Below are 23090 nucleotides of genomic sequence, written 5' to 3' on the forward strand. Positions count from 1 at the left end.
AGTATGGATGCTGTGATTTTGTTTTTGAACCTCAAAAAAATCTTTAACTTAATTTTTTTGTAAATTATTTTTGCTGATAAAAAAATAATTTCACTAATAATAATAATACATTTGCATAAAGCATCCATATTTGTCCACGTCCTTGTTGATTAGAGTACTAAAAACTTGAAAAGTGTTAAATTAAGGTAAATTTAGAACAGATAAAAATGTTAACTCTTGACAATCATGCGATTAATCTATATTAAATATTTTAATCGACTGAGAGCCCTATAATAAACGCATTTTAAAGACGACGGGGGCCCTTTAAGAGCACACAGGCCAAGGTCATTAGTGACTAGTGTGCAGTATGCAGTACACACTTCTCACTTACAGAAATGACAGCATGCACTTGGGAACGCATGAAAGCGCCACTAGAAGTCAGGAAGAAAGCGGGAAAGGCATTTGTGATCTCACATGTGAAATAGGAGAATTTAAGCTTACTGCACATTTCAACTCATTTTGTACTTAAAAAAAAAGTGTTAAACTTTTACTTTGGCTGAATATCAAATTATTTCAACCACATTTGTCTTCTAAATAAAGCATACATTCGTCGATCTTTCTCAATTACTGCTCTCATAACCTGGTCTGTGAAAATTTGTGCCTATGCACCGTGAAGCTTTCTGCTCACAAGAACCGCTAGCATACACATAATGGGAAATTAAGAGAAGTATCATCAATTATATGCAATTACTGTACAATACTGAAAACTATTAAACTAATTTATGTACGTCTTCCCTGCGGACGGCCCTCGAGCTGAGTCATTCATAAGTGTCTGTGCTTCATTATACGATGCATGTTGTGCGTTTCAATGCAGCATGAGGACGCAGAGACAAAGCACAAGCTGCGGGACGCGTCCCTCTTTGTGATGACATCATCCACAATGTCCAGTGCAGCTGTGAATGACAACAGCTCCCCCATGTGGCAAACAGCTGAATAACATGCTCATGGAGAGACGCTTTAGTACAACAAAACCAAAAAATATGGTTGGGACAGAAATTTTAATTTGTGGGCGGAGCAACACTGTATGACATCACAGAGAGACCTAGTTCATAAAACAAATGCACATGCTCAGTTAAAAAATGCTTACCAGGATTTTGGCTGCCCAAAATGCAGGTAGTTGATGCTGTAGAGGTCCATGTCCTCCGTGTGCCAGGCGAACGTGGTTTTCCACATGCCGAAGTACAAGTAGGGCGTGTTGACGCCCTCGATGACGATCCCGCACTCCTGCTCCACCATGTCCAGAAGTGTGTCCAGATGAGCGATGTTCCACTCTTTGATGTCCTTTAAGATATTTTAATGACAAACAAAAACTATTTATCGAATGCACAAGATGAACATCAAACAAACGCACTAAAATTACATAAACTACAAAACGCGCAAGATACACTTTTTAGTTCATCTACAATAACTTATGAAGATATTCATAAATACTCATAATTTTGTGTTTGTTTTTAACAGAAATATTCAAACATAAATATTATGGTACAAAAAGTAAAAATTAGGTTGTTTTGGTACTAACCGGGTCATAAAGCGACCCACTGATATCAGCACCATAGATGGGCGACACAAACGTCAGATTTTTCCAGTATTTCCTCTCCAAGTCGTCAAAGTCTTTGTGTTGAGGGGTGCAGTATCTGTTAATAAACACAGTTTTTTATATAAACCATAAATTTGCACAGCAAATGTCGTCAAATCAAAACATGACGCAAGTCTAATGCTGCGTACACACCAAACGCGAATCATCACGTTCCTTGCTGAAGATTACTCACTTCAACTTCGTGTCCTGCAAATTGTTTGCTTAAGTTTGAGGCAAATAGCGCATGGTTTTGCGGCATTCACGCCGCTCGATTTGTGTCATTCGCCTCGCGCAAGCTTGCGTCTATTCGCGTCATTGCATTGACTTTGTATGTAATCTACTCGCGCAAATCGTTGAATTCGCGCTTGGTGTGTACGCCCCATAAGATCTACGTGACTACACAGATTCAACTCTTAAGTCAAGCATATCATTTCGCATTACGATACATAAATAAATAAACCTTGTGTAATGTGTTGTATACAATTTTTTACATGCTTAAATTAAATGACAATCTGATAAATCAATCTCATAGCACAGCAAACTGTGTCAAATGACCACATGGCGTAAACACACCAAACGCGTTACTCGCTGTAGATTACTCGCAGGATTTAACTTTGTGTCATGCAAATTTTTGCTTGAGTTTAATAATTTTAACTTGCGCAAAGAATGCATTTGAGGCAAATAGGGCATGTTTTTGCGACAATCTCGCCGCTCGATTTGTGTCATTCGCCCCGCGCAAGCTTACGTCTATTCGCATCTTTGCATTGACTTTGCATGTAATCTACTCACGCAAATCGTTTCGCATTTGGTGTGTACGCCCCATAAGATCTACATGACTATACAGCTTAAATGTGTCTGGTTTTTATTATGATAAATAAAAATACAACCTTGTGCAACATGTTTTATACTATATTTTAGGGATGGGACGATTACCGGTTCCACGATTAACCACCATAAAATGTTCTGACGGTTAGTATTATTGTTTAAAATTTAATTATCATTACAACCGTGTTTGATTACCGTGATTTTGAAAACTCGCAGTAGGTAAATCCTGTCCAGACAGAATCAGTTTGACGCAGGCAAATATAACACATGCAACATATTTTTTGCACAAGAGGACATTTAAGGGATAATGTATTGGATTCATTCATGGTAAACTTATTAGATAGATTTATTTAACATAATTACAGGGGCATGAAATATTAAATTGTGATTTTCAAAAATAATTTTTTTTAATGTTTTCAGTGTGTGTATCAGTTCTTTTTAAACATTTCCATCTCATTTTAACAAAACCATGATAATATTGATAACCGCGATAACTTTGGTCACTATAATCATGATATGAAATATTCATACCGTCCCATCCCTACTATATTTTTTACACGCTTAGATGAAATGACAATCTGATAAATCAAGGCGCACTTTTTACTGTTGGCCAGTTTGCGGTACTCTCCGACCGTCATCGACTTCTTCTGGATGTTGTACTGCGTGAAGAGTCCCGACTGGCCTGTCACCACCTGCATGATGGGGGCAGGAATGACCATGTCCTCGATCGTCTCGTAGGTACGACGTGGTATGAACTCTTTCGGTGGAATAACCTAAATATACAAAAATACAGGAAACGCAAGAAGGTTATGATCAACTTGCATTACTGTGATTTTACATCATGCAGCTAATCCTTAAATAATTCCAAATAATTTACTCACTCTCATGTCATTCAAGATATGTATCTCTTTCTTTGTTCAGTGAGGAAGTTTTTCAATAATTTACTATGTTCTTACATCAACTTAGATGAATTAATACATACCTGTCTTTTTTCAATATGTGCACTTAATCTTTGTGAAGCGCTTCTCGAATGTGTTAGCATTTAGCCTAGCCCCATTCATTACTATGGCTCCAAACAAAAGTTTTATTTAAGTTGTGGTTTAAAAGTACTTATTTTTTTTGTTTTGCTGGATAAGACCCTTATTCCTCGGTTGGGATCATTTAGAGACTATATGAAAAAAATCCTGGAACGTTTTTCTGAAAAAACGTTTTCAACTGAACAAAGAAAGACATAAACATCTTTGATGACATGGGGGTGAGTAAATTATCAGAATTGTTTTTTTATGAAAGTGGAATATTCCTTCAATCTAGTTAACAAAACCCATAACCTTTGCCAGGCCAATGCGGTGAGCTCCTTGTGACTCCATATAAGCGATATACTTCTTGAAGTCCATGAACTCTTCCATGGTGGGTCTGAAGGTCATGATTTTGTAGGTGTTTGCAGCAGGAGGAGACGCTGGGATCGATCCCGGGGTCAGTTCTGGTGCTGGAGTTGATTCTGGACATGGTTCTAGGGTCGGACCTGAAATCAGTTCATCGCATGATTGTGGAATTGAATCCGAGGGTTCGACGGGTGACTCCTGAGCAGCATCGGCCGGTGGAGTCACGTCTGGGCTGGGTTCAGGCTCAGGGTTCGGGTCGGGGGGTAAAGATGGGTCCATAGCTGCAGGTCAGCTAATGCTGTGAACGACAATACAAAACAAAACAAATTAATAAAATGAGCCAGAATCAAAACTAATAACAACCTGTGTGTGTTTAAATATAGTTTGTACTTTAATTCTAACGTATTTAAATAAATATTAAAATCAGAAAAAAGGGAGAAAAAAATTATTATTACAAAAGGAAGAAAGAAACAAAAATTCTTTAAAAAAAGAACCTAAACATATGTAAAAACTGTGAGGGAATTAAAAATAATAAAACATTTAAATTTTGTAATCACTTTTTTATTAAAGGATTAGTCCATTTAAAAAAAATCCAGATAATTTACTCACCACCATGTCATCCAAAATGTTGATGTCTTTCTTTGTTCAGTCGAGAAGAAATTATGTTTTTTGAGGAAATCATTGCAGGATTTTTCTCATTTTAATGGACTTTAATGGACCCCAACACTTAACAGCCCCAATGCAGTTTAAAATTGCAGTTTCAAAGGACTCAAAAAGATCCCAATCGAGGCACAAGGGTCCCATCCAGCGAAACGATTGTCATTTTTGACAAGAAAACTAAAAAATATGCACTTTTAAACGACAACTTCTCGTCTATCTCTGGTCATGTAACGCGCCAGCGCAACCTCACGTAATATGTCATCACGTCAAGAGGTCACGAATGATGTATGCGAAACTACGTCCCAGTGTTTACAAGTGTGGAGAAAGAGGACCGTTCTGACGTTGTTGTATGTGAAATAATACTAATTAATGTCTTAGTGTCAGTTTATTGTTTAAAATGGTCCGCAAATGTTCGTTTCATATATGTAACACGTGACCTTTCCACGGCATTACGCAATTACATGAGGTCGCGCTAGCGCGTCACAGGACAGGAGATAGACGAGAAGTTGTGGTTAAGTGCATATTTTTTATTTTTCTTGTCAAAATTGACAATTGTTTTGCTAGATAAGACCCTTATGCCTCGTTTGGGATCGTTCAGAGTCCTTTGAAACTCCGTTGAAACTACAATTTTAAACTGTTACGTGTTGGGGTCCATTAAAATGAGAAAAATCCTGGAATGTTTTCCTCAAAAAACATAATTTCTTCTTGACTGAACAAAGAAAGACATCAACATTTTGGTTGACCTGGTGGTGAGTAAATTATCTGAATTTGTTTTTAAGAAAATAGACTAATCCTTTAATGCCTTTCACCATAGAGTTAATAATTACGTTGAGCTCACAAACATTATTAAATAAATACAGTAAGTTAAACAATAATAAACATTTTAATTGGACTTTAAAAAGAAAAACTACACAATAATATTATACATAATGTCAAATGAGGAACCCAACACTCTCATATATTCTAAATTTAAAAACTTTAATTTTATATTTTATAACATAATATGGCCTAATATATCTGTTTGTGAATATAGTAGATAAACAACAAAAAATAAATACAAAAAACGTCAAAAGTTTAATCCACTAATAAAAAGCTGAAACAAAATAGTGAATTTATATACATCATATTATTTTAAATTTACCACCTTGACCAACACGGTTAAAAACTTTTTTATAGTGCAAAACTGCCAGTTTAATGTATTTTTTTTTGTACCCCAGTATACTTGAATGGTTTACAATTAGGTTTCGGTTAGCAAGCTTTGCATGACATTTTCTTATGCATAAAACGCATCAAACTAGTTTAAGGATATGTTTTGTGTCACATGTGTTACACAAATATTTAGCTATTAAAGCCTGCTAAATACTTAGTGAACATGAATATCCCTTAAGAATATCAGACTTATATATAATAATACTAAGAAAATTAATAATATAATATAATGTAAGGAAGGTAAATCAGAATGCAAATAGTTGGTGTGGTTGGAATTTGCCTTTGGCATTTTGACAACTTAAACATTTTCCAAAGCAAGGAACCACACGATCTCATGCTCTTTATAGACAACCAGACCACTTAAACATGAAATCACTTTATTATATTACACTAGAAATGAATAATATGTGTATTATCAAAGATTATGTATGCATGATGTAACCTGTGCAAACTTGACACCACCTCAAAATAAAGCAACTGGACTTGCAATTTAAGATTTACACAGTTTACTATATTGTATTACTTAGTTAGTTATTAATAATGCTTACAAAAAACAACACATGTATGCATGCAATGGAATGATAATTGTAGTCAGCTCAAATTCAAACCAATTGGACAAGCATTTCTGTAGATTACGTATTACACAGATTAAAATTATTGTATTAAATATTAATACTCACACTACGAACATGAATATTATAACATAAACAATGCATGCAATTAAATGTTAATTGCATGCAAGACACCTCAGCTTAATGATAAAAACAACTGGAAATGCATTTCTATAGACCACACAGCTTTCTTTAGCTACTGTATATTTAATAACTCACATTACAATCTACGTTTATTACACAACAAAGCATATGCATGCTTATGCAAAAGACACCAAGCATTCAAAACAACTAGATTTGCATTTTCTATAGAATACACACATATTTACAGTATTATATTTAATAATGGCACCACTGATCATGTTTATCACATAAACAAGGCATGCATGCAGATCATAACTGCATGCAACAGACAGCCCAGCACCCAAGTTCAAAACAAGCTGGTGTGCATTTCTCCAGCTGACACATCTTTATTTAGTTTCCAATTCAAATAACATTTTATTTGATATATTCAAGCTGATTATTTACCATAAACACCACGGGTGCATCAAATAATCACTAACAAATGCATGTAAACAGTCTCGAGCCCGACTCAAGTTCAAACAGCACGAGACTGAAACACAGGGTTTAAATGGCCTTTGTGTATGTGTGTTGCCTATAGCTGAATACATCGGCACTACCGGGGCATAATGCATTAAAACACAGATTATAAACCAATAAAACAATGCATATACACTAAATACATCGTCCTATGCAACAAACACACGCTTGTGTTGAAACGCGACGCCTTTAATTTCATTATTTTCCTCATTTCTAGCATTGCTGCTACAGCTTTGACAAGCACCTTAACAGCTGCTCCATAACAACGCAAACCACAATACAACCTCGTGCAATCATCTCGGACCCGAACAGAAACCGCGATATCATGCGAATTTCATCGCTTTACCTGCCGTTCCAGGTCGTTTTCGATCTTTTCTCACGGTTTTACTCTTAATTCTTCCGTTTTTAGGAATCCAAAGGCTCGGTAGTATCGTACAGCAGCGTTGGGCCGCGGCTCCGCCCACTGCAGCGAAACATGAAGATTGATTGGTTGGGTCGATGCAAAGCGACATTCCCCATTGGCTCGTGTGCTTGATTGATGTCTCGACTAGCCAATCGCGTCGTGTTTGTGAGAATACTATTGCGGAAACCACGTACTGCACGTAACAGTGGCGTATCTTCCGGTATGACATATATTGTTAAATGTTTGTAGGTAGATTTATTGTAAATTTTTTTTATTTCATTGACGGTTAATAATATTTATTTGCTGATAACAGCTATATATCTATATTACGTTTACACGCAAACGTACTTCCTTAATATACTAACGTTCCCTCACCATAATAATATAAATAAAATATACTACGATTTACAACACTTTGTAAATTCGCTATAAAGATTACTGCAGAATTGAATACTGTAGCATACATTAACGAAGTGTATAACTAATACATAACTATTCTATAGTATGCTACAATTTACTATGGTAAAAGTATACTACAATATTGGTCATATAATCTACACGTTTATAGTGTATATATACACACATAGCTAATGTACTACAAAATAAAGCTATGCTAGTTTTTGTTATGCTAGCATTACAAACACCTTGAAGTGCACACAACACACACAATTGAAAAGCAAGCACAGGGTTTATTTTATATAAAAGTTCAATGAAGTTTATTGAAAAATATAGCACTCACTCCAGTGCAAGAGAAACAGCTATGCACTGGGCACTACATACAATGACTAAATTCAAGTGCTAAAAAATATACAATTTCAATTTCAGAATATACAGCTCCTACGCAAATTAGAAATAGTTGAGGTAAAACTAAAAAAAAGAAACCATAAAAACAAAATATCTGCAGCCATCGGCATTTATTTAGCAAATACTATAATAACTCTTACAACAAGCAAAGAACGTCATTGTTTGAGAAGACGCATTAAATATTTCCTGAATGAGTCGAACTGTCTGGGTTTGTGCGAATAAAACGGTCTGAGGATTCACCTTAAAGACCATTGAAGTCAAGACAGACCAGGTGCATATAAAACCTGATCCAGTGTGAACACGCCGAGCCTATAAAGTGAAATCCGAGCCAGACAAATGCTGGTTCGGTACTCAAATTTTAGAGGTTCTCAAATGCATGACCACTGTTTGCATATAACGGCAACATGAGGAGAAATTAAACACAAAAAAAAGACGACACTCGATTTTTAAAGCACATACAGCAGTTAAAGAGCAAAGCAAATACACACAAAGAGATAATAACAATTCTTTTCACGTATTAAAATTTAGTTGCGATTTAGACGAGACGAGAAAAAACAAGGATAAGTTCAGAGCGTTTACGTAAATACTACTACGTTAAAACGAATTGATTTTAGATTAAATTTAGTTAACGGCACAATGATAAAAACACTTCATAAAGCCAAATGTAAATCATTACAGTATGTTTGAAAAGCTACGGCAGCTCACGGAACTTAGTATGCAAAAAATTATTAACGTTGCGAATGTCGTACACGTATGTGAGAATGTTACTGCACGCATTGAGCTTTACACGTTTTAAAGGGATTCGAGACGCGGTGCACACGTACAAACTATGACAAAACACTGCAACTTGCGATGCTAACGGTGGGAATGTCGTCATTGTGCATAGCTACAGTTCATTCTGCTGGTACGGAGTACAAAAAGGCAATTGCGCATTTCTTAAAAAAGCTGCTATAGCTAAAATATAACTAGTCGAATCGCCTTCGAGACACTTTGGGAACATGCCTACAACGCGCTGGCTAGATAAAGGCAGATCGCAAAACTGGGCCAAATCAAATAGCAGATTTCAAACTTATCAAATCAATCCTACGACCTGGATTATTTGTTAAATATATTAAAATTGGAAATCCGTTCGCGTTTTACTGGAATTCTGTGACATCACCGTCCACTGCTGTACCCTGGGAAGAGTTGGGTGAGGATGGCTTGAAGAGGTTTGTTCACGGTCATTTCGTAGTTTTTGCCGAGGTCGTATCGGCAGGCTGGGCAGGTGTACACCTCGGCTCTGAAAGAGCGCTGAAGGCATTCCTGTAAAAATAAGAAATGTGCATTTTTAGGATGGTTGGATCCTTATACATGTTTGGCGTTACTGTAAATTAACTATAAGAGCATTGCAATAGCAGCACAGATAAAATTATTAATGCAATATGATAAAGCACCCAAGCAAATTGCATATACTCCGCAAGATATTGCATTTCATGTGTGATTGTGTCGTACCCTGCAGACGTTGTGTTGGCATTCTGTGGTGACAGGCTGGTAAACGACCTCTTGACAGCAGATGCAAAGGAAAACTTCCTCCACCTTATTCACGAAGCGCTGAGGAACACAATAACAGACAATTTAGCCTTCTTGTTCGTTTCAAGTCCATCCAGCAAAACTCAAGTAACCGAGCCGGTTTGTACGTACAGGTCCGAGCTTCAGAGACTCCATGGCTTCGTCCCACAGTTTCTTGTTGAGCTCGTCCTCTTTGATCAATGCCTTCTGCTCTTTGCTCAGCTTATACGCCTCCACCTTCATCTTTTTGGGAGTGCCTTTAGTTGGAGAACTCTTTTCGTCATCCACTATCAGAAAAACAAAGATGTTACACAAGTGGACCAAATCGTAATATTGACATACACGATCAATTCTGACCTTTCGCCCTACCGGTTTGAGATTTCCTCTTTCGTTTGCCCTTAGTAGGCGTTTCCTCGACATCATCCTCATTTTTATTCTCTTTCTCCTTCTCTTTGGCAGCCACAGCCTCCAGATAACCCTCGGGATACTGAAGAGTAAGAGAGCAAGGTAAAGAAGTCACAAATGTGTCCGGTTCATTGCTTACAAGTTTAAATCTGTGTTGTTGCATTGCCGATAATGTCTTTATGATCATTACCAAAATTATGGATGGGTAATGACAATTATACACCATCACAAACTTCATTTATTCTGGTTTTAAACCACATTACCTGCATGGTGAGGCCCAGTTTCTTATTGCGCTCTTTTCCCTCACGTGTCCATGGTGCTGCCTCATCATCATTTCTTTTCAGCAAGTATCTCCAAACGAGAAAACCAGACTTGCCTTTCTCTGGCCAGTACTTCACCACCTGATAAACGACACAAAATTACTTCCCATCCATCATTTATGTAACCCATGTACACACTTTGTTGATTTCATACTTTGTAAATGCCATCGTAGCGGTTGCCGTCCTCAGGGGAGAACTTGCTATGCTTGCGACCCTTGGAGCTCCGCACGACCCTCACGGGTTTCCCCGCCTTCCAGTCCTTGGCCTCCGCCCCTTCTTTGTCATTCACAGCGGCGTTGCAGTTTAAAGCGAGTGCCCTGGAAATACAACGGATGAGAAACGGATGAGAAATGTTTCGTATGTTAAACATACAGCAGATGATGGAGATCATCTGACCTGTTCATGTTGGTGAGCTTTTGATCACAGGACTGCTCGGCCGTTCGCTTGTTCCCTGAGAGATCACGACCCCCGGACCCAGTGTAGGTGAATTCATTACCATCATCCTGTAATGACGGCAAAAATAAAGATGAATAAAGAGGACATTTCTGCACTACAAGTTTAACAAGCATGTCGTCTAGCATACCACATCATCTTCATAGCCTCCGGCGAGCACAAGAGAATAAGCGCCGTCGTTACTTCTGCCGTGAATCCCGGCGACGTGAGGCCTGTGGACTCCTGATTCGCTCACCTATGTATAATACACATAATATAAACATTATCCTTTAATATCCTCACTTATTCTACATCACGATTAGGAATTCACACAAATTGTTGCATTCAAAAAAAGGTACATCGCTAACTAGACTTTTTCGTGACTGAAGAAACATTAACTTTATAGGTGGCACAAAAACACGCACCTGCACCCTGAACTTCCACAGGGTTCCCACCGGGACTCCGGGAACAGGGCCGTAATGGTTGGAGGGGACGATGGTGCATTGCTTGGTGCGGCCGACACAAGCCATACCCTATAAAACAGAATTGTGCTGTGAATCATAAAGGTCTTACGTTTCGATTGTGATTATTATGTCAATTATTTAATTCAATCTGTCGTCTTGTTTCATTGATAAAATGCGTATGTGGCATCTTTAATGTGCCGATACGCCTTATTCAGTCTGCCGCCGCCGTGTTGATTCCAAACCGAGGCTGTGAGGGATGGACGTCCAGACCGTGCGCTTTAAACCAATTGTTTTGTATCGGGACGCTGGTCATTCAGCCATCAAAACACCGAAAATACGTCGTTTTACAATTTTCCTCGGAAGAACCTCGGAAATCACGGATTGTTAAAATGAAAAGGACACATGACCTAATTTTGATATTAGAAGCAGCACATTGTGTACATAAAATCTGTTTTATTATTAGCCTGTTGGCTAATCACTAATTTCTATTGTTGTAAGCATGCTTACTTTTTTTTTAAACACTATTATAGGCCTATACCCCAAGTACATTTGTACGATCCGTACAGATTACAAAAACGCAATGCATGAATACGTTAAAACTTTTCTCCGGTACATTTAAGCACATTGACCGGAATCAACAGAAGCAGGATTCATTTCTAACTAAATAACATTTGGACACAACTTTGGGGGGTTCATCCTTTAACTGTGCGTTCACACCAGACGCGAATAAATCATGCTATTTGGATGCTTGAACATTTTTAGTTAGCTTGCTTCATTCACGCATGAAATTCGCGCACGCGTTTTTGAAGGAGCGCTGAGAGCGGAGAAGCGCCCGACGTCATTCGCTTCTTTGCATTGTCCAATCGAATCCTCATTCGGCGGGAGGCGGGTCTTACGTTGTGGTGAGGGAAGTTTACAGTTGCTTTGAAGAACCGGACTCCACTCGCTCACTCTCTCCTGCGTGTTTGTGCACCTCTCACCCTCAAACAAGGTCAGAGCAAGCGCCCTCTTTACAAAGTTTCTGCTAATATGACAGTTAACAGCAAAAGAGCGCTCACGCCTCAATATTTGATTGACAAGACAGCTGACTCGGTGGTTGCTTAGCAATATAAAAAGGCGCGTCGCACTGCTCTTTTTTTAAAAAAGGCAGTGCGTCGCGCCTTGCGTTTGCAAGCGTTTAAAGCGCTTTTGGTGTGACTGGCCCCTTAATATGTATTCATGCATGTACCAGATTGTCTGACCTCCTCATTCACTTTCTTCACTCTTTCAAGTAAGACCCATTTAATTCCCATTTCTATAAAAGTGCAAAGATGTGTCATACAGCTCTGGATGTCCACATACAGCAACGATTTTTCCTCCATTGTTGTTGCGTAATGCGATGTACTCGCGTCACTACTAGAGCAAGCTCCTTATTGGTTAATGCGGCGGGAATATCCGCAAAAGTTCTTTCTTTAAACTCGCGTCTTATGCTACGTACACACCGAACGCGGGGCATTGCGTTCCTTGCTCTAGATTACTAGCAGGATTTAACTTCGTGTCATGCAAATTTTTCGCTCGAGTTAAATATTTTCAACTTCGGCGAACACGCATTTGAGGCGAATATTGCGTGTTTTTGCGGCAAACGCGCCGTCCATATCGTGTCATTCGCATCGCTCCACGCAAGGACGCGTCCGATCTCGTCTTTGCATTGACTTTGTACGTAATCTACTCGCGGCTCGCGCAAATCGTCAAACTCGCTTCTGGTGTGAACCCACAGTAATGCTTCATTCGCATCTGGTGTGAACGCATAGTCATAATACAACAAACTAATTACGTAAATAGCTTGTTATTAAGTCAAATCACGTTATTAAGTCAATATTCATGTCTTGAAAAAACATAACGAAAAAAATATGACATACTCTTATGATCTATAAAAACTGAGATGTATACTTAGTTGTTGCCATAAAATAACTGTATTGTTGCAATATACTGGTGTTTTAAAGAAAAGTAAACATGAGAAATTAGCAATTAGCCAACAGGCTAATATCCAAACCGATGTTCTTATCTCAAATAAGGTCATATGTCCTTCCTAATTTTAACAATCCATGATTTCTGGGGTTTCATAATTTGTAAAATATGCATTTTGATGGCTAAACGACCAGCATCCGAATACAAAACAATAAGTTTAAACTTTAAAGCGCACGCTCTGGAGGTCCATCCCTCACAGCATTGTTTTGGAATCAACATGGAGGCAGATTGAATAAGCGTACTGAGTGAGAAAGACACACAAGCACTGCTTTTTTAAATAAATAATGGAGTAATCGTTCAACTTTAGCATTGCAATGATCGTAAAACTATGATATTTTTCCACCCTAAAACAAAAGTCATCAGAAATACTAAAGGTTGGACCGAGTTAGAAACGCACCTTTCCCCAGTCTCTCTGGCTGGATGAGCTCGCAGACGCCATTTTTGCTTTCTTCTTACTTTCCTTCAGCTTTTCCCCAGCCAGAACCACCTCACTGGCATCGTTACGGCATTCTGGACAGTACCTGCGAAACAAAATGGCGCGAGTCTAAGTGACACTTGTGAAATTTCATGACGAAAATGTGTCGAAACATAGCAGGAAATTTACAAATGCATTAAAAATGGAAGTAGTGGAATGGTGCAACATCACAAGAACGATTTTTGCATGGTCGAAAAAAGGATTCACACCGTATTTTAATGTTATTAAGCAAAGTATTTTAGATTGAACTGTCATTATAGTTTATTAAAATCTCAGCTGATGAATAAAAAGCAGTTTAACACCCGAAACGCCACACACCCCCTTGACCTGTCCCACTGTGATTCATTCTGGATAAATTGGCTGTTAATGAGTGATGGTTTACCAGTCTTCATCTTCTGGGATGGTGGTCAGCGGGGGATTCAGGCAGTACGTGTGAAACGCCATGTCGCATTCATCACACAACAGCTGTTTGTCGGGATCTTGCTTCACACCACATACATGACAGTTACACATACGGCAGTTCTTCTTCGGGTCGTCTTTGCAGACTTTGCACTCGGGCCCGTTTGATCCTGAGAGAAATAAAGGAGGTAACATTAGGACTTTCTGCATGGTTCCTCCATTTAAAACGTTTTTAAATGGCACACAAAACACCAAGTCTAAACTTTCCACAGAAAAAATGCTGATCGTGGGTGCATATAGACGTGCCCATGATGAGCAACCTTTTTAAAACCTCAATAATAACAAAAAGGGACACCCTACCATCTTGTGGACTTAATGGATAGGTGTACGCATCGGCCACATGAATGGCACCATTTGGGGCAGGGCCAAAGTTTAAAAACCTAAGGAGGTAGACTAACTCTTGAGAGGGCTTTCAGAAGAGGCAGCTGGTCCCTCTGCACTTCCTGGTTCTTCGATCTTGTAAATTTCAGTCACGAACATTATTCGACAGTCGTTGAGAGAATCACCAGCCTCCCTAAAAGAAAGACAAACGAAGAAAATGACACAAATACCAGCAAAACATTCATACGAAGTTTGCTTAGATACACAATCCTCATCCTGCTTACAAAATGCAACAATTTACACCACAAATTTATGATGCAATTTACACAATGCATACATTTTTTTTTAACAGTTTGCTTGTTAACAGATTAGCATACCCTAGCAGAATCTTTCCGAAAACTTCCCGCTGGGTCCGGGTCTCCCTTTTCCTCTGGATCTGGGCGTCGTACCAGTATCCACGCTCTTTGGGTTCGTCAGGGTTGTAGTTCACCATGACGATCATGCCCTCCTCCAGCTGGTGCCACTGGTAGACCGTGCGCGCCCGCGGGCGAACGTCTTTACCCCGCAGCTGCACCACTCCGTTCTCGGGGTAACTGCACAGACCACAAGTGGTTAGAGGAGGGGCGAATATCATTGAGGTGTCTAACAGTCAGCCTTTGATGAACTGACGGATTAACACAAAGATGAATGGAGTCTGGATATTTCTTTCAGAAAGTAATCCAGGTGTTCTGCATGTAATGCAACGCGTTCAATGCTTCAGAGATATCATTATAGCCAATAAACTCACAAAATGAAATGTTAAAGGGACGGTATAGCCAAAAATGTTAAAGGGACAGTATAGCCAATAAAAATGTTAAAGGGACAGTATAGCCAAAAAATGTTAAAGGGACAGTATAGCCAAAAAAAGTTAAAGGGACAGTATGGCAAAAAAATGTTAAAGGGACAGTATGGCCAAAAAAAAAGTTAAAGGGACAGTATGGCCAAATTTTTTTTAAAGGGACAGTATAGCCAAAAATGAAAATTATCTCATGATTTACTCACCCTCAGGTCATTCTCGGTGTATATAATTATCTTTATTCAGACAAACACAATCTGAGTTTTATTTTAAAAAAATCCTGGCTGTTCCAAACTTTATAATGAGACTAAATGGTGCTTTTGATTTGTAGGTTTAAATTTTGATAATTTTTCTTACAAAATTGTACCGATTGTCCTCAGAAAGTGTTTTTTACCCACTGGAGCCGTGTGGATTACTTCTGTGAAAGATAGATAGACTTTTTTGGGCTTTAAATCGAAAGCACCATTTACTCTCATTATAAAGTTTGGAAGAACCAGGACATTTTCTTATATAACTCCAATTGTGTTTGCCTGAAAAAGACAATCATATACATCAAGGATGGCTTGAGGGAGAGCAAATCATGGGGTAATTTTCATTTTTATGTTAACTATCCCTTTAAATAAACACAACCCAAAACCCACCTCTTGTTATTGTTAAAATAAAAAGTCTTACTCTTCGTATTTGACGTGATAAATGATCTCCTCTTCATCAATCCCGTCATTTCCCTCTGAAGATTTTGGCGTCTTTGTCACGTTTTGAATCTGCGCCTCGAACCAAGCCCCCATGTTCAAGTCTCGTGCATCCACAAATTCATTTATCTGAAAGAATTAAAACAATGTGTCTTGATCACCAAGCCTTAACAAAAAAAAAAAACGATTGTGAAACTCTCTGAAATAAATAAATAATATTATATTATTCACAAAGTTTTTTTTTACATTATGGGATGATTTGACCTCATCTTACCTTGTAAAACCCAAAGCCCGGGTCAACCAAATCCGGCGCGTCCGTTTGACCGGAGGTTCCGGCACTTTGCACTTCACTCTCCCCGTGCGTGGAGGCCTTATCAGACTCGCTCGGGGTCGACCCGCAGCCGGAGTCCGAGTCGGACAGCTCGGCCTCCTTGTCCTTTGACAGCACCACAGGAGTAGGGGCGGCCTGTCGCACCAACAGCTGAACAATGTCGTTCAAACCCACGCTGTAGTCGAAGAGCGTGTGACCGTCCTCCATCTGCAACAAACAACAATTAACCCAAACCGAGACAATGCCAACAATTACAGAACGGACAGTAACAGACCTGGATGTTGATTTGTCAAAGTGCAGTCATGCTAAAATATGCAAAAATCACAAAATTGTTGTTTAATCGTGCACAATGAGACCAGGAACTTTTATTGATTTGCAATATTTTTACGTTTACTTAAAATATCGCAAATAGGGATGCGTAACGATTAATCGAAATTAATCTATAGCAGAATAAAAGTTTTTGTTCATGTCACATATGTGTGTTAACTGTGAATAATAATTATGTATATATAAATAAATACTCACATGTATGCATGTATAATATAAAGAAAAAATATTTACACTCTAAAAAATTATTTTCAAGAAAAAAAATCTTAGTATTTTTGTCTTGTTTTCAGCACAAATATCCAAAAATTCTTAAAATTAAGATGCTTTATCTTGATGAGCAAAACGACCCAAGAAAATAAGTCTAGTTTCTAGACCAAAAACACAAAATTTAAGTGATTTTGGGCATAAAACAAGCAAAAAATCTGCCAATGGGGTAAACTATTTTTTCTTGAATTTAGTACTTAAGAAAAATGTTCAAGATTTTTTGTTTGCCCCATTGGAATGTTTTTTTGCTTGTTTTATGCACAAAATCACTTAAATTTGATATTTTTGGTCTAAAAACTAGACTTATTTTCTTGGATCGTTTTGCTCAAAAATACTAAGAATTTTTTTTCTTGAAAATCATTTTTGCAGTGTATATATTAAGTATTTATATATAATATAAATTATACATAAATACACAAATGTATACAAAGTTATTATATATATATATATATATATATATATATATATATATATATATATATATGATGTAAACAAAAACTTTTAATCTACTATAGAGTAATCGCGATTAATTGTTATGCATCCCTAAGCGCAAATGTACAATATTATTTGAATAGTCCAAAATGTTTTTTTTCTCCGTTTTTAACTATATTTTGTTAATTTAAGTCAAAACTTTATTATCGTATTGCATAATTTAGCAATTAGTTTGCATTTTTCTTTACTATTGTTCAGCCGTATGCCAAAGCCATTGTTTTACCATCAGTATTGTTATCGCACCAACTCTATATGGGAACACCCACTTTCCAAAATCCAATTAATTCCCCAAAAAAAAAAAAAAAACCTACACTGACGTTGAACGCTCTTTAGAAACAAATTTAAAGTGCAACCGTGTCCCATTTTGCTTTCATTACCTGCTTTCCCCTGTAAAACAGTCGTTGTCTTTCCGGTTCCACGTTAAACAGCTCCATGATTTTTCCACGCAGCTCGTCCACCTTGGTGAGCTTGGACAGGGAGTCGACCCGATGGGTCTCCTTGCCATCCATAGTGCGCACCTGGATCCACATGGCGGGCGACCTGAAACGGTACGGCGTTAGAAAGCAACTCACGCATAAAACTTCCAAGACCTCCCCCGCCTTCCTCTTTCATTTTATAGGCCGAGTTCAAACAATGGCCCGGAGCCAGGACTTTCAGACGAGCAGGAAAAAGGTGTTCGATTCTGGGTGACGTAAGCGTAGGAGATATAAATAGTGCGTTTTTTTCCACTTGACATTGTTGGCCTACGTTTCTCATTGAGGCTTTCGCAAACCTGCTTTGCAACAATTTAACCACGTATTACCCATCAAAAAAGATTGGTTGTAATTTCCCGGTGTTTTGACAGACGTTACCAGTAAAATCAATGAATATCACAGTACTAAAGGATTACCATTTACATTTTAGACTCTCCTGATAGTGTTTTACCATGGTACAATGCAAAACCCAAGTCATGATATATCATCATATTACATAGTATATCATTAGATTCAAAATAAAAAAGCGAGAAAAAAAATCCTATTCATTCCTAAAGAAGGGTGATAATCATATACAATGAGGTAAAAATCCCTTGTTTTCATGTCTTCCATCCAAACCACGCCTGTTTTAGGCGGAAATACCCGCTGGTGCCCCCTATCTGTCAAGGGTAAATGAATGAGTCAAACAAATCAGCATTGATTCATTCGACTTTTAGACAAAAACACACATTTAAATGATACCCAAACCGCACGAGTCAATCTAACTCATACTTATCTATTGAAATTAACAAACTACAACGGAAATAAACCGACGTTTGCTAATCTAAACGACCAGTTGGGTGTTGATCATGTGGGTGGTCTGTTATCAAAAACAGACACTTAAATGTCAAAAATGCACAGATGACCTAAACAATATGGATTCAGAACGTAATACGTAACATTTCAATATATAAAAGTGAATTAATTTAGCATGCACACTTTATTAAGCACTGCTTTACTTCAGTCATGCCTACACAAATACTTTCTTGTCATTGGGGGTTGTTTTGGACTGCCCTGCGTTTATTTTGACAACTTTTCCAAGTAATCGGTTACATTAGTAAGTAACATTAATACATTAGATGATAACTTAACGGGGGAAACACCTATTAATAACACAGTTTAGCATATTTAATATTCATTTAAAGTCAAACGCTGAAATTAAATATATTACAGATGTACGCAAAAACATAGTTACGTTACAGTTACGTACAACGCTAGAAAGTTATTAGCACGCATATCACTCGTATGCTAAATTATGAATACGTAACTTACACAGTAAATAAGAAGCATTCACTACTACAAAAGTTAACGACTGAAATATTAAAAAGCATCTCGTTACCTGTATTTACTTCCTCTTGAGAACAGAAGATGTGATTTTATATCGATTTATGTATTAATATTGTGCAAATGTTTTACTTTTGTTGGAGTTCAATACTGCCGCGAAACGCTCTGGAACTGCCTCGAATCAATAAAACTGCTCAACAACGTGTTTCTCCTCCTGCCGCGGGCACGGCACGCTACTGATTGGCTGAGATGAGCTCTTATCTTTGCGCTGATTGGTTTGGAGACGCGTCAATCACGCCTACTGGGCGAGCTTAGGCTCAGCGCGCGAAATTCTGCTCTCGTTATCGCACATGTTTGCCCGTTTGCCTCTGCTTGTGTTCTCGCGAGACCTGATTTACATAATAAAAGCCGGATATGTTGGCTGATTTAAATTTAAGTGAATAATATTTGAGTACCTCGTAAAATAAAAATAAAAGGAGTCCTGAGTTTATTAAGCTATAATTACAAAATAAAATATATGGATCTATTAATATCTGCTTTGTTTTATGACTTAAGAGTTATGAATTAAAGATTACATTTTAATATAAAGATTTTAAAATAGAATAGAGCATCCCAAGCATTTACTTATAAAAAACGTACAGTGCTCACATTTTTTTTCTATATAAAAAAAGTATTTTGTTACTTGTTAGAGTTATCATCGATTTACAAAACATGATACATACGTGAAAAATACTTTAAACAAGGTTTACATAATAAATATGCTATAATAAACAAGGCTTTATATATGTTAAATGTAAATTACATATGTAAATGTGTAATATTATATAAATATATAGTACTTTCCGTGTAACTTCCATCCAGTCGTTTTGTACTGCCATCTTCTGACCATTTAAAACTAATCAAGACAAAATCAGAAGTTTCCTTCTTCCGCATTTAAAGTAAAGAATAATATTGAGTCATAAAGGCCGCAATAATTTACGATGACTGATACATAATCAACGAGAAGAGACTTTATGAATGTATAATGTCTGATGTTACAGACTTTGATCTATTATAAAAGCGTGATATTAGATTATATTTTCTAGTTCCGGTTTCTAAGCTACTGCTATGGTAAGACATCATTTCACGTGCATATAACTATTTTTTTTCTCATATATATAAGATATGTAGCATTTGCTTTCTATTATTTAAGCACGGTTTCGTTCATTTTCATTCGTTATTTTCACATCTCAATCTTAAAATTTAAAACAATTAGGATAAAAATCACACATATTAGTCTTAACACGGATTAAATTTGTATTATTTTTATTAATACATCATTTTATATAATTATATTGTTACATTCAGTGTTGGAAAGACGTTACAAAAATAAAAAGTTGTTACATAATCTCTGATGAAATGTCACCTTTACTGTGACGTCAGCAGATACGCGATCTCAGATGAACTTTCTTTTCGCTCTATCTCAGGAGATTTGATGTTTGACTTTTCAATGTCTTACAAGTAGCCTATCAACTTTGTCTCGTATTGAAAAATACTGAAAGATCCAGCATAATCTGGTTTTAGCTGGTCTCCCAGCTTGATTTTAACTGGTTTTGCTGGTGTAGCAAGCTGGTCTAGCTGTGTTTTGGTCACTTTTTAAGCTGGCGTAGCTGGACTTAACTGGTCAGGCTGAAAGACCAGCTGACTCACTAGCTTTGCCAGACTGGGAGGACCAGCTTAAACCAGCTACCTTAAACCAGCTATCAGCGTCTTAGCTTGATTTTTCAGTAGAAAAGTGAGGAGCTGTGAAATAAATGTAAAAATGTGACTTTTACTTTGTTCTGCAGGGTTTAGGAGCCATCACGCTTGGGTCATTCATTTCAGATTGATCTGAATGGATTGAATATGTCATATGACAACACACATTCGCATACGATCTCCTGTACTTGCTCCAAACAATGACAGAGGTAGGCATGCGGCCTACAGAGCTTGGATCCGGTCTGGCCGAGGCGTTTGAGCTTCTCTCCCAGGCCTCCGAGGAGCGACTACTCAGCCTTACGTCTAAAATGGGCAGCACACGGGCGGAGGTGATGGTTCATGCAATGTGCTTGATTCATTTAAAGAAGAGCGAAGATGCTTTTGGTAAGCTCTCAGCCAACGGCGAAGGCAGGATTGCCAAATTCCTGGCTGAAATGATTAAAGTGCATGGAGAAAAACTAAACAGTAGCCACATTGGCAGTTTCAACGTCTCGGGCCCTGACATAGAGACGCTTTTGGATATCGCAAGAGTTTTTGCTGTATTGGTGCAGGAACGTTTATGCGACAAGTCGCTTCGAGATCGAGCGTACCACAAAGCTCATGCGATAGGCCTACGATCTATATATGCTGAAAACATCTTCGATGAAATGAGAAAAGTATGTGGGCTCCCATCCGTTGATGAATTCCCAAGGCCAGCTTCCCAAACTGGTGGTTTGATGTCTTTAGACATGTCTGGGAGAAACGTTAGTCATCCATCCTCTCTAAGATCCAGCTCGGACTGCAGCTCACGCACTCTTGAAATAAGCTCGCCAACTATTACAGATGCCAGTATGGAAGAACCAAAGCCGATGACCCTACGCACGACCCAGAATAGTGAAACTACAAGCAGCCAAAGCCAAGCACTACAGTGTCCAACAAATATTCCCCCACCTAATGCACCTCAATCAGCAGAAGTCATAAACGGCTCGACCCTTCCAAAACCCAAGCAATGCATCGACCACAATGTAAGCTCACAGCTTCTGACTTCCAAAAACACAAATCCTGGTTTGGAATTCTCATCCAGCAACAAACTGGGATCTCAACCTGCAAATGTATACCCCAATAAACCACCACACACCCAAACGAACTTCATCTCACAGGCCGTGAGCAGTATCGAGACGGATGACACGTTTTACGCTTTCGTAATACTCCATGAACCCGAAGACGCAGATGAAGCCGAAAGACTCAAGGACAAACTGGAAAGCATAATCTCAGGTGTCGGAGCGACGTTCTCAGAAATGGAGGAACCCGGCAGGTCCACCTTGCGCTGCCTGGAAGACGCCATCAGCAACTCGGCGTTCACTTTGCTGCTGCTCACCCGAAACTTCAACACCAACCTCAGCGAGACCAGCACAGATACGGCCATCTTCAACTCTTTGGAGAAACTTCACAAAAAGAACAGCGTCATTCCGTTGTTACCTCAGAAGAACTGCTTGCCGAAAGATCGCCTTCGACTGGTGCTTCGCGGTACGGTTCCTCTGGATGAGAAAAGCAAAACGTTCGAGCGTAGTGCTTTGAAAGCGATGGCACCTGAGAAGGTTGCAAGTCAAAAGCATGTGTGGATGAAAGAGCAGAGAATTAAGATGGCGATCAAAGAGCGAAAGAGGCTACAAGAGGATCGAGCTAGGAATATGGACCTCCAACGGGAGACTGAAAGATTAGAGCGGCTCAGATTACAATCCGATATATTATACGCCCAGTCTGCCTACCCAAGACCTCCATCGTGGTGCGATCCTCGAGGGTGCGGACCGATGCCGACGAACGTGGATGCACAACATGGTGCTTGGCAGCAACCGCCCTCTTGCATTCACATCGAGAACGCACAAAACGTTATGATTGGAAATCATTCAACAATGAATATTGACCATGATCACGGCTCAGGAGATGATGATTGATTCTTAATTTAACAGTATAGACAAAATAACTTTGAACAAATTAAGGTGCTGGGTTGTCTGTATGTCTGCCATGGTTTCTGTTTTATATGGTTGCGGTTATATGTCCTTGCAATAAAATAACAATAAACTCATCATTTACTTACAA

At 38.3% G+C, this 23090-nt stretch overlaps 3 protein-coding genes across 4 annotated transcripts in view; 1 reads left to right on the forward strand and 2 right to left on the reverse strand.

Moving 5' to 3' along the window:
- kdm4b (lysine (K)-specific demethylase 4B) overlaps nt 1–7408 on the reverse strand; it is a 44773-nt gene extending 37365 nt beyond the window's left edge. The window contains exons 1-5 of one of the 2 annotated variants that reach the window (XM_055216612.2): nt 7249–7408; nt 3769–4120; nt 3038–3213; nt 1559–1673; nt 1127–1320 (exon numbers count right to left, since the gene is read on the reverse strand). In XM_055216612.2, coding sequence (XP_055072587.2) covers nt 1127–1320; nt 1559–1673; nt 3038–3213; nt 3769–4101 — 818 coding nt within the window. In that variant the 5' untranslated portion in view covers nt 4102–4120; nt 7249–7408. Of the gene's footprint in view, nt 1–1126; nt 1321–1558; nt 1674–3037; nt 3214–3768; nt 4121–7248 lie in introns of those variants that run through there. The other variant, XM_055216613.2, reaches the window with a different exon arrangement.
- A 585-nt stretch (nt 7409–7993) lies between these two features.
- On the reverse strand, nt 7994–19510 carry uhrf1 (ubiquitin-like with PHD and ring finger domains 1). Its single transcript, XM_055216614.2, has 17 exons — nt 19330–19510; nt 17856–18018; nt 16339–16602; nt 16048–16193; nt 14918–15133; nt 14618–14733; nt 14143–14329; nt 13683–13806; nt 11240–11347; nt 10966–11070; nt 10779–10885; nt 10537–10699; nt 10326–10463; nt 10027–10144; nt 9790–9944; nt 9601–9699; nt 7994–9411 (listed from the first exon to the last, which is right to left on the reverse strand). The coding sequence occupies exons 2-17, from the start codon at nt 18006–18008 to the stop codon at nt 9265–9267; spliced, it is 2346 nt and encodes a 781-aa protein (XP_055072589.2). The 5' UTR covers nt 18009–18018; nt 19330–19510; the 3' UTR covers nt 7994–9264.
- Nucleotides 19511–20149: 639 nt separating this feature from the next.
- Nucleotides 20150–23090, forward strand: ticam1 (TIR domain containing adaptor molecule 1). The gene is made up of 2 exons (XM_055216615.2): nt 20150–20384; nt 21101–23090. The coding sequence occupies exon 2, from the start codon at nt 21212–21214 to the stop codon at nt 22943–22945; it is 1734 nt and encodes a 577-aa protein (XP_055072590.2). The 5' UTR covers nt 20150–20384; nt 21101–21211; the 3' UTR covers nt 22946–23090.

Source organism: Misgurnus anguillicaudatus, chromosome 23 (assembly GCF_027580225.2).
Source record: "Misgurnus anguillicaudatus chromosome 23, ASM2758022v2, whole genome shotgun sequence".
Classification (NCBI taxonomy): domain Eukaryota; kingdom Metazoa; phylum Chordata; class Actinopteri; order Cypriniformes; family Cobitidae; genus Misgurnus; species Misgurnus anguillicaudatus.